Source organism: Schistosoma mansoni (assembly GCF_000237925.1).
Source record: "Schistosoma mansoni, WGS project CABG00000000 data, supercontig 0037, strain Puerto Rico, whole genome shotgun sequence".
NCBI classification, from domain to species: domain Eukaryota; kingdom Metazoa; phylum Platyhelminthes; class Trematoda; order Strigeidida; family Schistosomatidae; genus Schistosoma; species Schistosoma mansoni.
This window is the reverse complement of record NW_017386026.1, coordinates 1898770-1916099: the sequence shown is the minus strand read 5'-3', so window position 1 is coordinate 1916099 and position 17330 is coordinate 1898770. Positions and strand designations below refer to the sequence as shown.

The 17330-nt window shown below is 39.8% G+C and overlaps 1 protein-coding gene across 1 annotated transcript; it reads left to right on the top strand.

The window, feature by feature from the left end:
• Positions 1–7952: 7952 nt before the first annotated feature.
• Smp_014440 (hypothetical protein) lies at positions 7953–16707 on the top strand (the record flags this gene model as incomplete). The annotated part of the gene is made up of 4 exons (XM_018790786.1): positions 7953–8906; positions 11937–12087; positions 14111–14696; positions 16179–16707. 4 exons carry the CDS (start codon positions 7953–7955, stop codon positions 16705–16707), a joined length of 2220 nt encoding a protein of 739 aa, XP_018646023.1.
• Between the last annotated feature and the right edge of the window lie 623 nt (positions 16708–17330).

Genomic DNA, 17330 nt, shown 5'->3' with positions numbered 1-17330 from the left:
CGACTACGATGAAGACGCTAAAGACCAATTCTACGACAGGTTGCAGTCGATCTTCGAGAAATGCCCAACCAAGGACCTGACCATTCTGATGGGAGATTTAAATGCCAAGGTTGGAAAGGACAACAGTGGATACCAAGACGTCATGGGACAACATGGACTAGGAGAAGGGAACGAAAATGGTGAGAGATTTGCAAACCTATGTGCCTTCAATAAACTGGTCATAGGCGGCACCATATTCCCACACAAAGCCACTAGGATTTCACCGGATCACACTACACAGAATCAAATCGACCATATCTGCATCAACAAAAGGTTCAGGAGGACGATGGAGGATGTGAGAACCAGAAGAGGAGCTGATATAGCATCCGATCATCATTTGCTGGTCGCCAAGATGAAACTAAAACTCAAGAAGCACTGGACAACTGTGCGGACAACATCACAAAAGTTTAATACGGCCTTTCTTCGAGATGCTGACAAACTCAACAAATTCAACATAGCCCTCAGCAACAGGTTCCAGGCCTTTTATGATCTACTCAATGGAGAGGGGACTACCATGGAGAGCAACTGAAAAGGTATCAAGGAGGCAATCGTTTCAACGTGTCAAGAGGTTCTGGGCCAAAAGAAGCACCATCACAAGGAATGGATCACTGTTGGTACACTGGATAAGATTGAAGCAAGGAGGAACAAGAAGGCAGCAATCAATATCAGCCGAACCAGAGCGGAAAAAGCCAAGGCACAAGCCGAATACACAGAGGCAAACAAGCAAGTGAAGAGGAGCATCAGAACCGACAAACGTAAATATGTTGAAGATTTAGCAACGACAGCGGAAAAGGCTGCAAGAGACGGAAACATGAGACAATTGTATGATACAACAAAGAAACTTGCTGGAAATTACCGTAAGCCAGAAAGACCAGTGAAGAGCAAGGAAGGCAAAGTAATCACCGACATTGAAGAACAACGACACAGGTGGGTAGAACACTTCAAAGAACTCTTGAATCGACCAACTCCACTGAACCCACCCAACATCGAAGCAGCATTCACAGACCTCCCAATCGATGTCGGCCCACCAACAATTGAAGAGATCAGCATGGCCATTAGACAAATCAAGAGCGGCAAAGCAGCGGGACCAGACAACATCCCGGCAGAGGCACTGAAAGCAAATGTAACAGCAACTGCCAAGATACTCCACATCCTCTTCAGTAAGATTTGAGATGAAGAACAAGTACCAATAGACTGGAAAAAAGGACTTCTGATCAAGATACCAAAGAAAGGCAATCTCAGCAAGTGCGACAACTACAGGGGCATCACTCTTCTCTCAATAACAGGAAAAGTCTTCAACAGAGTATTGTTAAACAGGATGAAGGATTCCGTAGACGCCCAACTTCGAGATCAACAAGCTGGATTTCGTAAGGATAGATCGTGCACAGATCAAATCGCAACTCTACGTATCATTGTGGAACAATCAATCGAATGGAATTCATCACTCTACATCAACTTCATCGACTACGAGAAGGCATTTGATAGTGTGGACAGGACGACACTATGGAGGCTTCTTCGACACTACGGCGTGCCTGAGAAGATAGTAAATATCATACGGAACTCCTATGATGGACTAAACTGCCAAATCGTCCATGGAGGACAACTCACCGACTCGTTTGAAGTAAAGACCGGTGTAAGGCAAGGTTGCTTACTCTCACCCTTTCTCTTTCTCCTGGTGATCGACTGGATCATGAAGACGTCAACATCTGGAGGAAAGCACGGAATACAGTGGACAGGCAGGGTGCAGCTTGACGATTTAGACTTTGCGGATGATCTGGCTTTTCTATCACAAACGCAACAACAAATGCAGGAGAAAACGACCAGTGTAGCAGCAGCCTCAGCAGCACTAGGTCTCAATATTAACAAAGAGAAAAGCAAGACTCTCCGATACAATACAATATGCACCAATCCAATTACACTTGATGGAGAAGCTTTGGAAGATGTGGAAACCTTTACATATCTGGGCAGCATCATTGATGTACACGGTGGATCAGATGCAGATGTGAGGGCGCGGATCGGCAAAGCAAGAGCAGCATACCTACAACTGAAAAACATCTGGAGCTCAAAACAATTGTCAACCAACACCAAGGTTAGAATTTTCAATACAAATGTCAATACAGTTCTACTGTATTGGGCGGAGACGTGGAGAACTACGAAAGCCATTATCCAGAAGAAACAAGTGTTTATTAACAGCTGTCTACGCAAAATACTTCGGATCCGATGGCCAGACACTATCAGCAATAAGTTACTGTGGGAGACAACAAACCAGATTTCAGCAGAGGAAGAAATCAGGAAGAAGCGATGGAAGTGGATTGGGCCCACCTTGAGGAAATCACCTAACTGCGTCACAAGACAAGCCCTCACATGGAATCCTGAAGGTCAAAGGAGAAGAGGAAGGTCAAAGAACACATTACGCCGTGAAATAGAGACAGACATGAGAAGAATGAACAAGAACTGGATAGAACTAGAAAAGAAGGCCCAGGACAGAGTGGGTTGGAGAAAGCTGGTCGGCGGCCTATGCTCCATTGGGAGTAACGCGTAAGTAAGTAAGTAATAATGCCTTAAACATTTCTTCTTCCAAGTAACGAAATGACGGACGAACAGGCAATGGGATCCTGAAGCATTTAATAGTTATAGTCTTACAGTTGCTCATATTTTTGAAGTCGTTGCTTATTGACTCCTAGATTTTTATAATCCATGACTTTAGGTTATGCTATTCCACTTATCGTTCGATGATATGAATTATCGCCACTATTTTTTCATCACCACACTTGTTAGAACTGACTTTCAATGATCATCTATGCATCTATTCGAGAGCACTTGAATCAAGGAATATAAGTGCTATTGAACAGTGATAAACTAACCCCACAGCAATGCCTATTTCTCAACCTGAACAGCAGTTACAGAATAATCGAACAGGGAACAAGCACAGAGGTAGTTGGCGTAACTTCGGAGACAGGCTTGACGACCAGTATTCAAATGGTTCAAATGGTTGAGGACGGAATAGAATAAGCTTTCGCTTAATGGGCCTTCGTGTCTAGTAGCAGTGGATCACCAATACCTCCAGGCAAGAACCTAGGTATATGAACGATAATGGAAGAAAAAAAGAATTTGGTAGATCATAATAATATGTTATCCTTAGCCCTTAAAAATAAGTCAAGTTTCCTCTTAAAGGACTCCTGGGAGGTCGCTTGGACTAGCTCAGTCGGCAGCGAATTCCAGCACTTGACAACTCTAACGGAGTAGAAGTTGTGTCTGCAGTCTATTCTGCTATGTAGGGTCTCCAATTTCTGGGTGTTACCTCTGAGGTTAGTGTTATGACTAAGCTTAAGAAGTTGTTTAAGGGGATGACCAGAAGTATTATGGTTACTGTAAGTCATAAGAAGATCACCTCTAAGACGCCTGTACTCTAACGGGTAAAGGTTAAGTGATTGGAGGCGCTCTTCATAAGGTTTGAATTTGAGTCCCCGAACTGATTTCGTGGCTCGACGTTGTATACGTTCCAGAGTGTCCTTATCCTTTTGGAGGGAGGGAGGAAATACTATTTTTCCGTACTCGAAATGGGGACGAATAAAACTGTTGAAGATTATATGGAAGGTTCTACCGTCAAACTGGCCGAAAATGCGTTTCAATGTTACCAGTGCAGGGTTTGCTTGAAAGGCGTTTTTGTCACAGTTCGCATACGATTTCAGGTCATAGGGTACCAACACTCCTAAATCTTTTTCGACTTGGGAAACTTCTAGAGGGGAGTTACCTAAGTTATAACTGTAGTCTGCAACATGTCTCAGATGGACTACCTTGCACTTTGAAGTGTTGGAGGTAAGTCCGTTGTCGTCTGCTCCTCCTGAAGAACTAGTATATCATTATGATTACGTATCTCTCTCCAAAGTTTCACATCATCAGCAAAAAGCAATAAGTCAGATGAAACTTGTTGAGGAAGATCGTTAATATAAATCAAGAAGAGAAGAGGTCCTAGTATTGAGCCTTGGGGGACCCCACTAGGACATTCCATAGCCTGAGGGAGAGTGAAGTTAACCCTGACCTTAAAGTGTCGGTTTTCTAGATATGAAGTGAGCCAGTCAATCAAATGGGTTTTATACCCAATCGTCTAAGCTTATTGATAAGACATACGTGGTTGACCCTATCAAAAGCTTTTGAGAAGTCCAGGTAGATTACGTCAACCTTCCCTTTGCGATCAAGGATGGTTGTCCATCTATCCACCGCAGTCAGCAGGTTGGTCATACAAGAATGACCTTTTCTGAAACCATGCTGTTGAGGTGAGAAGAACTTTGAGGAGGATAAGTATTCTAGTATGCCGTCGAATACTAGGGATTCCATAATTTTTGAAGGTATGGAGAGAAGGGCCACTGGTCGGTAGCTTGAGGGTTCACTGCGTCGACGTCCTTTGAAAATTGGTGTGATGTGGGCCAGCTTCCATATTTCCGGTAGTTTGCCTCTGCTTAGCGAGTGTGCAAACATCACTCTAAGTGGTGTCGCCAGGATTGAAGCTGCTTCCCTCAATACAGCGGAATGAACCATGTCCGGACCAGGAGAAATGTCTTTTCTTAGGTGCTGCAGTTTACGGAGCACCAAGTCAGCACTCAGGTCCACTTCGGAAAGTCCTGTACAGGTGCAGATGAAGCTTTCGTCAGTATAGTTGATGTGGGTCAGCTGGAATGTCCGGGATTATTGTTCAGACAAAAATTTAGTGGCATCACCGTCGTTATTGGTGGGGCCATTAGGATCAAGCAGTTGGGAAACTCCAGTTTTGCTTTGTCGAAGAGAAGCTGAGTAACTGAATAAGCTTTTCAGATTGGAGACGAATTTATCGATAGGCTTGGTCTGAAACTGAAGCCTGTCTTCTCTTATTGCCTTTGAACATATGTTCCTTATGCGTTTATATTGCCTGTATGCGTCGTTATTGTCGGTTCGTTTATATTCGGCCCAACAGTGCCTTTTGCGGCTTAGCTCAGTAGCACATGAGATCGTGTACAGTAAATATCCCAATGAGCATCCACTTCAAGCTGAGGGTGAACATCCCAATCCACCTGTTGTAGATAGTCCTGTAAAGCTAACACATTCAACCGTTTGAAGTTCCAGCGCTTGTTGTTAGTAGGATATCTTAGCTTCGTTTTGCTGACAGAGCTGAATGATAAGACGGCGTGATCACTTTTCCCAAGGGGAGCCAGGATTGAGAGGTCGTCAACTAGAAATTCTTCATTTGTGAATACCCAGTATAAGCGCGCCAGCGTCTGACCGTTTCTCGAACGAGTTGCCGACTTCACATTTTCGAATAATCCCAGGTCACCGATAAGGTTGAAGAACAGAGCTTCAGTAGAGTTGTCACCTCCAATGTATGTATGTTCCACGAAGTTGATTCTAGGAAGATTGAAGTCCCCTAGAATCAGGATAAGAGAAAATCCGAGACGCGTAGAGCGAGTTAATCCTTCCAGCAGACGTTTGTCATACTCGATGTCGGCAGTGGGCTTCCTGTAAATGACCCCAACTAGACACCCCGAGGTGGTAGACAATCTTACTGAGCACCATACTGACTCATCAAGATTGTGAAACTCTTGGTTGTGAAGTTGGTGCCTATCCAGGCATGACCGTATATATAGTGCTACCCCACCCCCAATCCTGTTTTTCTGTCGTTGCGAAATAAAGACATCCCAGTTATTGCTAACTCTTGGTCCGTAAACTGAGACGTTATCCAAGTTTCGGATATTCCTATCAGATGGGCATCATTAGCGTTGCTAAGTTCACGTAGCTCATCCATTTTATTTGGCAAGCTCGCGGCGTTCGTGTATAGGCAGTTTATGCTTTCAATTTGGAACGCGTGATCCTCTTCTTGTTTGTCTATATCAGCCGTGTGTGAGTGGACAGGTAACCTACCTATACAATGTTTACCGAGTTGGTAGTCCCTGTCCTTTACACCTTTTTTATGATAGAGACAGTCCACGAGTGGAATTGTCAGCTCCAGCTTTCCCTTGTGCTTGATCCTGCTGTCGTGGGGCCTATCCGGATGCATATGGATGCCAGTTGGCAACCGACGTCTATGGGCACGAAATGCTTCCAGAGTTGCAGCCGCTATGTGGCAGGAGAAGAAGGTTATCTTCAATGGCCGGGGCCAAGAGTCTCCGTCTCTCTTGGCTAGTCGCATTACCTATTGGGTCAATATGTTCTTGAGTTCTAAGGAATGCTTGATGAATTTCCATTCCCGAATATCAGAGTTTGCTTGAGTTGGGTCCATATTTTCCGGCACACCTTGCACAATGATATTTCGTCCACGGAAAAATGCCTCACGAGATTCCTTAGGGATGTTTCGGATGAGATTTCGTTCAGAATACGGTATGTCGGGCAGTGTTCTTACGTTCCCATCGGATTTCAGTAAGTGACTGGCTAGCAGGACGTCCTCTACGTCGGAGGCATTCTTAAGTGTAACACGAAGCAGCCTCGGGTGGTTTAGGTGGTTAGAGTCCTTCCCCCGAGTGAGCCGTGTGACGGTCAAAGGCTCTATTCTAGGGAGTTCAAGCATCTTGTTTAATTCTCCCCAGAGCATCCTATCATTTTTGTCCTGAAAACTGAGAGGAAGGTCGGGGTTGTCAATAAGGTTCATGATTATGACAGAGTCGTCACGAACCGTAATTGATTTCCCAGGTTTTCCAGGGCGTCTAGGTTTAGTATCCTGTTATTTGAATGGCGAGGCGCGTTTTCGATTCCTGGGCTCAGTGATGACCGGGCGGACAGTCTTGGGTGTAGACTTTGCGGCCAAAGCATCAATTGATTTCCGCACGGTACTTGGGATGTTCAGTTTCGGCGGGGACGCTTAGACCTTTTTACTCCTGTTAACGTGAGTCCAACCACCCAAAGGATTTTTGGGAACCACTGTCTTATTCAAGGAATCTTCCCTGGGGGACTGAAGTTTACTGAAGGAGTCGATGACAGTCGATGTTAAGATGGTGCTGAGTTTCAGCACATCATCACTCGTGCTGTTAACAGCACCGTCGATAACCGACCTGTCAATATCCTTTTTCTTGTTTGCCCTATGTGTTCCAGCTTTGTTACCCGTCATGATGCTATCATTTACCAAATTCTTAGACAACTTATCTCTCAGACCTGTTAGTAAAGTAATGATGGTACCCAACATAACTACGGTATCAGTGTTACAGGTAACACATACCCACCTACGATCAGACTTGCTGAGTCTGCTATAGGCTGCTGCTGTTAGATCTGTACATGCCTCGTGGAACCAACCTTTGCAGTTGTCACATTGCATGCCAGATGTAACGGCGAAACGGCAACCAGGTCTTTTGCATGAATTTTTCATGGCTAATGATTTAGACTGTCTTAAAAATACAAGCAGTAAATTTAGGACCGTTAAAAAAAACACAGTAAACAAAAACTATCAAAAATGTATAAAAACAGTTAACGATAAGCTAAAGCTAGTCCTTACGTGAAAGCTATAAGAAAACCGATAATGAGCTGAGGCAAAACCACAGTTAACTATTAAGTTGAGTGAAACACAAAAAAAGAAGTAAGTTAACGAACGTATAGCTCAGAATAGATTTTTTAGATCGAAAATGGTACTTTTGTTGCGTAAGAACACAGCAAAAGTTTGAGAAATGTAAATCACGTTAGGACTAAACTTCCCGTTCGAAAGGCGTGCGTGTGCTGTAAACAAACAACAGGTGTCATTTATAGTCACTTATAATGTTGAGTATAAATATGATTCCAGTCAGCCGAAACAGTCATACCATTTCTTAGGCACGAGAAGATTTGATTTAAGCTCCAAATGAATATACGAATAGCACTGATGTTCTGCTCAAATTAAAAGGCGCAAGCTTTCAAGTTCAGAGCGTTACTTATTTACCACTTGAGGTCAGAATGTTTTGATACTTTCGTGGACATATAGCATGTTTAGAAGTTTGTGTGATGATCTTGTCTCGATCATTGTGGACATTTATGAAGACAACAGTTTTTATGATCGTCATGTGAAAGCAGTAAAAACTTTCGAATTGGAAGTAAATGGAATTTACGACAATCTACTTAAATTGAGATGGTTTTATCACCATCTAAGAGCCAAAATTATCTTTTATACTTTGAGGTTCAATGAATCTAAATATGTGGATAGACTTCCATATTGTTCCTTCAATACCCTGAAATTCGACTTACCAACTGGTTCTCTTCAAAGTTCCTACATTGAATTCTTCAGATTACTTAGGAAAGATCCTGTGCTTGTTGCAGAAATATTACATTACTACAAGTTCAGTGCTCACGTAGTTGAAAGTCTATTTAGTTCAGTGTGTTCAGCTATATGTACAAACCCTGTAGATACTCCCAGTAACTTAGTTCAGCTTACAATCGCTCATTATTTGCAGCAGTGCCTACATAACGTAAAGTGTGCAATGTATTCCAAGTCAGAGCTAATGCTCTTGGTGCATTTACTCATCTTTGGTACTCCAGATGTCTTCTCATTCTTAAGTTCTGTTTTACAAAATGTATTCCACAGGTTTATAAACAGTAGTTCCAATCTTTCAATCAATATGCTTGAATACGATAAAAACTCTGCTGAATTTCCCAGCAGTGTTTCACCGGGTACTTCCATGGTTATGCTTCTTAATATCATAATTAGTAGTTTGTCTGATAATATACTACTATTTCCCCAGTCAGTTCTCATCTTGCTGGGTAATATGCGTCGTATTTGGTCTACTGCCAACCTGTCACATAAAGAAGTTCTGCGTGCATGCGTGGAGTTTATTTTCAAAGACTTTATTGGATATGCTTTTGAAAAGCCTGCATTATACAACATCAACCTGAGTCTCATGTTGTCTCCTACATTTTACGCAATCTTCAAGGAAACGATCGAGGTAAATTTTGTCGCGATTTTTCATGGTTTTCGTTTTAAATGTTTGAGCACTCAAATGGGTAGAAGTAGAAATAATTGTTGTAAGTGACTGAAAATATATTTCACAACACATATATTCTTATATTGATGCTAGTTTGTGAACGAGTAGGGGTCCACATACTTGTCTTCGAGACATACATTTCAGTAAGGTCTCACTGTTCTATCCTGCTGCCAAAATTGGAGTTGGGATCTGATATTGTTCATATAAAAGTCACACTATCATATTTTTATGTCCATTACCTGTCCACACCATGAAATTCCATTTTTATCCAACAGTTTAACTATGATGGCTAGGTAATGTTCCGACCACTGGTCCGTTATTTTAGTCGAAATATTGCATTGGGTTTCTGATATATTTTGCTGTTGGCTATTGCTGGTAACTTTCTTGTAATGTATAGTTCCCTGAAATCCTCATGAAGTATGTATTATTTGTCCAGAAATGTATTAATCGTTTTCATGTCTTTTGACGTAATAGCCTTCCCATATTATGCAAGATATTTTCAAGAGGTGTTAAGTTTTATCTTATATGGAAGTACTTCATTTTTAATACTATTTTATTGCCTTTAGGTTATTTCTTCCATCGTTATCGAGGGTGAGAATTACTCATTAACTGCCGGTGTAACTAATCAGAACGGTTCGGCAATTATCCATAATGAATGTACAAAAATAGATTATGACCGGCTGCAAGGATTTGCTCAATTTATACTTGGTGCTGCTGATTCTATGGCCTTCCCAAATAGTTTGTTTGAAAAGTGTTCTGAAAATTTGTTAGTTGGGGAAAATAAACTTCAGCATCCTGAGTCAGATAACTGTATTTCAAAGGGTTCATGTAATTGTGATATCGTCTCAATAACCTCTAATAATCTGAATATTTTAGTAAGTATTTGGAACTCTATTCACGGTTATTAACTCATGTATTCTGGGTGCAATGTGTCAAAATTTGGTGTCATAATTTATTGCTTTCTTAGAAATATGCTAACTTTACCTATTATTTGTTTAATCTTCGGCTTCATACTTTATTCACGCCAACAATTCCGCCTAAAAATTTCATATATTCATCTTTCGCAAGATTATTGCTTTTTAAGGTGATAATTAGAAGTGAGCCAACATCTTTTATCTAGTAACATTTACTTCTATTAACAAATAGATGGACTATTAATAAGTGTAAACATGTTTCAGAACAACTATAATTCAAAAAAGTTGGCCAACTCTTCATGATCTGAAGGTCTATGTCCATTCTTACTGATGTTAGTATATAGTTCATCAAATACCATTTAACAAAAAAATTACTGGGTACAGTTGTCACATTGAGGGTGTGAGAATTTACATAACATGGATATATGTAGATAGGTAATATATGTTCCTGTGGAGTGGCTTCTTCATCGGCCGTATTGTTGGTTATTATTAACTAGTGTTTCTTAATTCTTGGAATTTCTTCATAATCCATATCTATCCATGTTTTGTGGCTAATAACCGTCTTGAACTCCATAAGATATAGTTTTTTTTGTATTTCATTAACGTCTTTTCTATTTTTACCGTGACTGTAAGTTATCTTTTGAGGCAGATTTTTAACCAATATTTGCGTCTGAGAATTAACCTTAGCTCTATCTATATAGGATGTAGTCCACACTTTAAAGAAGTTATAAGTCAGTCACCCTCACAATCACAGTTTTAATTGTTTGTAAGCACGCTCTAGCATAGGACGACTGGTGAAACCCAAGTTCAGTGGCGTTTTGTCTTAACTAACAGTTTCTGGACCACGTGACGGTCAAAAATACTGAAGATTTAACCCAGATTTCACAAAGGTTTTGTCGTTTTATGTAATAAAACGTTTCGTTTCGTACAAATGTGTACAACAAAGCAAATGGGATTAAAATTAGGCATGACATATGATCGTTTGAAATCAAACAGTATCAAAAGACTATGCGATGTTCGTTAAATGTACGACTGTAAATGCTGGGCGTTATTTATTCTCGTTTTGACACCATCTACTCGAACACTGAAAGCTTTCACCAGGTGATTAGAAAGTTTTAGATTTCATAAAGCGTAAATCTCCCTATATATATATATATATATATATATATATAACTGCTATTATTGACGTAACTGTTCCTATGAATTTGATGTTCATCTTGTTGTGCAACTCGAACGGATGCATATATGTGCCTGGTCCTATGTTGTAGAAGACTGATTGATTGTCAAACTGTACTTGATGGCAATACTTAACCGTATATGTTAAGGGTCCACCTCCTAGCCGGTGTAGACCGACTTAGTTTGATCATTCAGTTAAGTATTTACCGGCCAATAACAGCCGATCTCTGCAACACGTTGAGTGTTTATCACGACTCAAGAGAGATATTTTGAGGACTACGTTCCAGCTAAATTGAGTTCAAGATCACTCAGTGGAATGCTGATACATTAGACTAACTCAAACGAAAAAAAATCATGGATACCATAATCAGTAAAATGACAAGCTATAAGCGGTGGATTCTTCACGAGCGCTTTCATTTAGGATATTTTTCGAATATTTGCTGGTAGCACCAACCTGTGAAGTGGTAGACTGTTGGACTGGGCCATGTACATAGATGAAGACGAAATGGTTGCAGTCCGCACGATCATTGCAATCAGTGGTTAGAGACTTTGGGCGATGCGTGTCACTATCGTTCTCAATGACGTTGGTGCATTCACTTTCTATATCCCCATAGGTCATTAACTCCGAGATCTCTTGATACTTTTATTTTTGTATTTGATCTTTTCCACTACTATTGGTACTGTTAACACTTCTACTTTAGGATTTGTCTTGATCATCTTATCTCTCTGTTAATGTGGTGTAGCAGCTTAAACAGATAGATATTTGTGGCAGGTTCTACGTCACATATAACTAACTGGCTAACTGAACACGCTTTCATCATTGAATTTATAATTAATACGAGAAAATTACACTCCTGTTTGTTAGACTTAATTTCATGATCACTATATGTCTTGGTTGTAGGTTGGGTGTACTCGTATATTCTTACAAAAAAAGTTGAACTCCCATCCATTCCTCAAAATAATTGATCGTTTACCGCATAATGTTCCAGGTGCTACTGTGGAAGTAGAATTATCCGTGGATAATGTCTCATTTGGAGACGCATCAAGCTCAGGTATTTTCTTCTAGGTCAATTTTTATGTTCTTTGTTTACTAAGTCATAATGATACTATTTGATGGTGATTTTTGATGTACTAGTTGGAAGGGGTTAGTCAGGGGTATAACCTGGATCTAGGTCTCTTGTTAGTTAGCACTCATCAGTAAGGCGTACCAGCGATCTCGGGGGAACTGATATTCCCTATTAGACTTGGATTACACTGTAAATTGATCTATAGGATTCGATCAACCGCCTAGCTCTGGTACGGCCGAGGGTGGGGAATGTCCGCTGTCCCTCTCGAAATGCTCTCACATGGCCACGAGTATACAGCCACTGTCAAGAAAGTCCTACCCACTGCCTTCTCGTGGCAGGGGTGTTGTTTAAGAAGTTGAAAGGACGGAGAGCGAATGTTCATCTCTTTAACCGGGCTGGTGGATACTGAGGATCCATTTAGGGGAGTTGGGAAATCCTGATTCTTAGCCAATGGTGTACGTGGTCTCCAGGATCCTGAGGGGACAATAGGTGTATGAACCCATTGTTGGTCATCGGTTACCATGGGACTTCATCTCCGTACGTTGTTCTACTGCCTTGTAGATTAGACCTTCAGGTCAAAGTCTCCGATTGTGGCCCCCTGAGAAAACCACCAGCTTCGGTTTGGGCGCCTGGTCGGTATCCCAGCTTTCACACAAATCAAATAATTTGTGTAGCTGTTATATCTTGTGGCCGAGTGGATGCCTTGTTAATATGTGACGCGATAAGACCACCAATCAGAGAGCAGCAAATTATCGATTGGACCAATGACACACGAATACTGTACGAGCAGTCTAGCACACTTATCAATCCCACTATCTGCCTAGCTCAGCCAGTTAAGTCCAGAACACCAATAACAGCCTCTGTAATACGAATCATTTATTTAAAAAATACTGGGTTTAAATACCAATCAAATGGACCACATCGTACCATAAAATAGAAAGTAACATTTGTACAAGATTTGGCCAAATAGTGGCTGTGAATGTGTAAGGCAGTAACTAATAGACTAGGGATAACTCAAGAATGGTAAATCGTATAATAATAGTCTATGGGTCAAAATGAAGCTTATAATAAGAGGGACACAAATATGAATAGTTTAGTTAGTTAACAATTACACAATAAAAGTATACATAGTATTGGTCAATGAACGGGTCCCATAGTTACCATTCACTATTGTTATTGGGACATAACAGTAGCGCATATATTTTCTTTGCCTCCTTGTACCAATGTTTATGTGGTTAACTAAATAAATAAACTTGTATAGAATAGAAAATTATGTTAGCTACTATTGCTTGATAATGTCGTGAGATATCCAAATCTTTCATCTCAAATTCTGATAGACTCATTTTTTATTGAGTAATTGTTTTATTTAACTGTTTGGTCGTCGTATATATAGAATCAGTGTAAACATGTATGTATCCTGTAACTGCATGCTTAGTTATATTTTGTGGGTCTGATAAGTTTTTTTTGTCAGTTTGGGATGCCGTTTCTTGTATTATTAGATGGATCGAGGTAAAGAGAGGTAGGTGTTTTTAATTCATTATCCTGTGGTTTCTGTGTCCCAGACATATTCATCCAGTTATTCAAATTATAATTCACGACGTGTTTTTTGTTTTCAATGAACAAACACAGTTATTTAAAAAATCATCTATTTGGGTACGTTTAAGTTTAAGTTTCGACGATCAGACGGGTTGTTAAATTGCTAGAAAGTGAGAAAAATATGTGCATAGATGTAATAACCGTATATACTTTTCGGATTAAAGTCCGATTAAGGAGGTATTAAGGTGCAGCAAATGTGTATGGTAGAAATCTTCATAGTTCTTGAAAGGTTTGGTTGTGTAGATTTGCAATGTTTGACAAACTTGTATTGAAAGATGGTTGTGATGCCTCAACAGCGTGTTTCATGTAGTCGTTTTAATTTGTGTTTGTGGCTTATTTAACCAGAGAAAGATAACTTTGGAATAAGGGTGGATCTAACATGGGGATTTCGACGTTTTTTATATTCTTTCAGATACGAACATATCTGCTGTTTTGGTTGATATATCAGAAAATAATACTACTAAAACTCTAACTCGAGAAATCAAAAGATCGAACAGTAATACACCATCACCACAAAGGCGACGCAGTCGTTCATTAAATCGTTTGTTTAATGGAAAATATAACTTTTCTAGTCATTCCAGAGACACTCATATTGACAATGCTGGAGTTGTAAATCCAAGTCTATCAGGGAAAAACGTTAAATCCAATGATGAAAATTCAGAATTTGTCTATTTATTCAATTTATATTCATATCATTGCTCTCATCATCAGAAGATGCCTTCTCAAAATCAAGTTGATCGATCACGGGAAGTAAGGGTGGATAGAAATAAGACTGATCATCTAGTGGATGAATCTACAAGTTCGCATGGCGATGATGCAAGTGTTACAACGAGTCATGTTTACTCAGACATAGTCAGGAAAGTTGTTATGAAGGACACCAACCAAACTGCCTGTTGTTTTGTTCCTAGTAGTGTAAGTAGTGGGTGTGACAGGTCGAGTCATCCGTGTTTCGACCAATATTATCCTATCAGTGAAATTCATGTCACTGGGAATGTCAAGTAAGTTACCCATCTACTTCTAAGCATATTCGAGCGAAGTTTACTCTATTTTCTCATTAAGACAATCCACTGTGTAGAATTAAAGACATCTAGCTACGTAGTCATTGTATCAAATTTCAATGCGTATGCTTCATTCACTTGATGGTTGAACGAACATAATGTCAACGATTCGAGTAAAATTAAGATTTAATTAGCAATTAGCTCTTTAACTTAAGCAACAACGCACTGATTTGGTAACCCAGTTATGCTTTTTTTTGAGCTCCTGTCGTTACTTCCTACATAAATATTTATTAAAGTAGGTTGAAACTAGCGAACAACAAATTCCTCAAAGTCATAAAGTCATTCATTCAGTCATATATGCATCGGTCCAAGTTGCCATACTTCATTAGCACAACAAGATGAACATCAAATTCATAGAAACAGCCACATCAATGGTAGTAATGTATAAAAAGAGGATTGGATATAAGGATATGATACAAGGAGAAAGAATTAATTTATGAAAAGAAAAAAGTATAAAGTAATTTTAATCTCACTGTTTAAGGGAAGATAAAGAGTGTATACATTCACGTCATTGTGATCGATTCTGAGCCATGTCACCCAGTCTCCAACCACTGGTTACGATAGTTACGTGGACCCCAACTAAGTAGTCCTAAAATCAATTAGAGAAAACACTACATTTATTCATTAACGCCTTAGGGGATTACTTTGCAGCTGAATTACGTAAATCCCAAACTTTCGGAAGGTCACGGAGTGTACCAATTTCTTCCTGTTCGCTGTTTTGATCTCAATACTTTGATTGCAATATCCTTGACTATTCATACCTCAGTTTAGCGTTTGGCTTAGTATGTTGCATATTAAAATATAAACTCTGCGACTATAGAGCATGAAAATTACATTACACAAGTGGTGTTAGTTTTGTGAAGGACCAAAAGAGGAAAAGGTCTTTCAGTTTGTCACTAAGTAAGTTAAGAGGAGTAAGAGTTACTAAGAGATAACCGAAGGTCATCCAGAACCATGGTTTCATGTTGATTATTTCTGTTAGGAAATGCACTATTTCCCCATAATTCGGCTGGAGCCAACTAAAAGAAGGATATTTTCAACTGGCAGTTGAACTTAGGGCTTAAGTACTTGCATCCTCAATCCCTGATTCTCACAACCTCCCCGAAAAATCCTGTTAGTACCTACGCATTTTACTTTGTATTATTGTTGGTTGAAACGGTAATAAAACATGTTATTTTACTTTCTAACTCCCTGCGGGAGGGGTGGCTGGGCAAGAATGTTATTAGGAGTATAGTGCAAGCTTGACTGAAATTTATTCACGTCCACTATTTTGTTGTTTTAACAAATTGTGTAGTTCAAGCCAGGTTGTAACGATCTCCGATTACCGAACACCTGAATACATGGTAACGACGATATTACATTATTATGTGTCTATCATGAGATCACATTTATTTAGAGCCATTATACTGTTTAATATTTTAGTGCAGAAGATGGACAATGTAACTTATGTGAATCTCATTGTTCCCCGCGGGGTGATGTTATCAATAATTTAAGTAACGAAAAGCACTCATCCATCAGCTTTTCTCACAATCACTTTTTGACCGGTCAGCGTTCCAGTGATGAAGCTGCCTCACAGAACTCTGATCCAAGTGGGTGCACAAGTTTAGCTAGCAGTGCTTGTGCTCTTGGACGACGTTTAGAAACAACAACATCTGTGAATGAATCGCTACAAGATAAAAATGTGAGTGACTTACAGTTAAATCAAGGAACGCCCCATCCTACTTCAGTCTCTGGTCCTTCAATCAACTCATCATCACATATTTATTCATTTTCACCACCAGCTTCCCCTAAACATAGTTTTAGCAATTCACGGAGTGATGTCAACGATCGCACAACACAATATGTGGCATGTAGTTCACTGTCACGTGGGGTTGAAAAACGTACTCGGTTTTCTATTTCTGTTCTGCCCAGTAGTAACTCAGGTAACTGTGATTTGCTTTCCATGTTTTAACTTTTTTCCATATTTTCCTTTCTTATGATATCTTTACTTGTTTCTAGTCTAGGGTTTTTTACATGACGTAAATATAAATCAATCAGTCAGTCATAATGTAGAGCCTAGCATTAATACGTGTTTGCCCAAGATGCTAAACTATGTCAACACGATGAAATGGAATTAGCATAACGAACAACAAGGGGATCTAAATAACTGTAGTAGCGATGATAGTAATAAATACTGAACGTTGAGATTATAACTGAAGAAGACGAACTGATTAGGTATGTATGAATGAATACTGAATCTCAAGATCTATGGGAAGTTAAAAACTAAATGCTTCGACACTACTGTGACCGACTCTGATCCATATCGCCCATCGTTTCCAACCATTGATCACAGCTATCGCGTGGATGTAAATCAAGTACTAATTTATTTTGTGGGGGTTGGGGTTAGCAATATTATCCGGATTCCTTAAGCTTTATAGTATTACGAGAACGGAGGTGTATTTTCATTTCGCATATACTCTTATTGATCAATTGTTAATTTCGAATTCCTTTGTTACTGCTACCTAAAGCATTTGCCAAAGCAGTTACTTTTTAAAGTGGTTTGGAATTTAAAACGTTTTCTGAATCCAGTTTGTT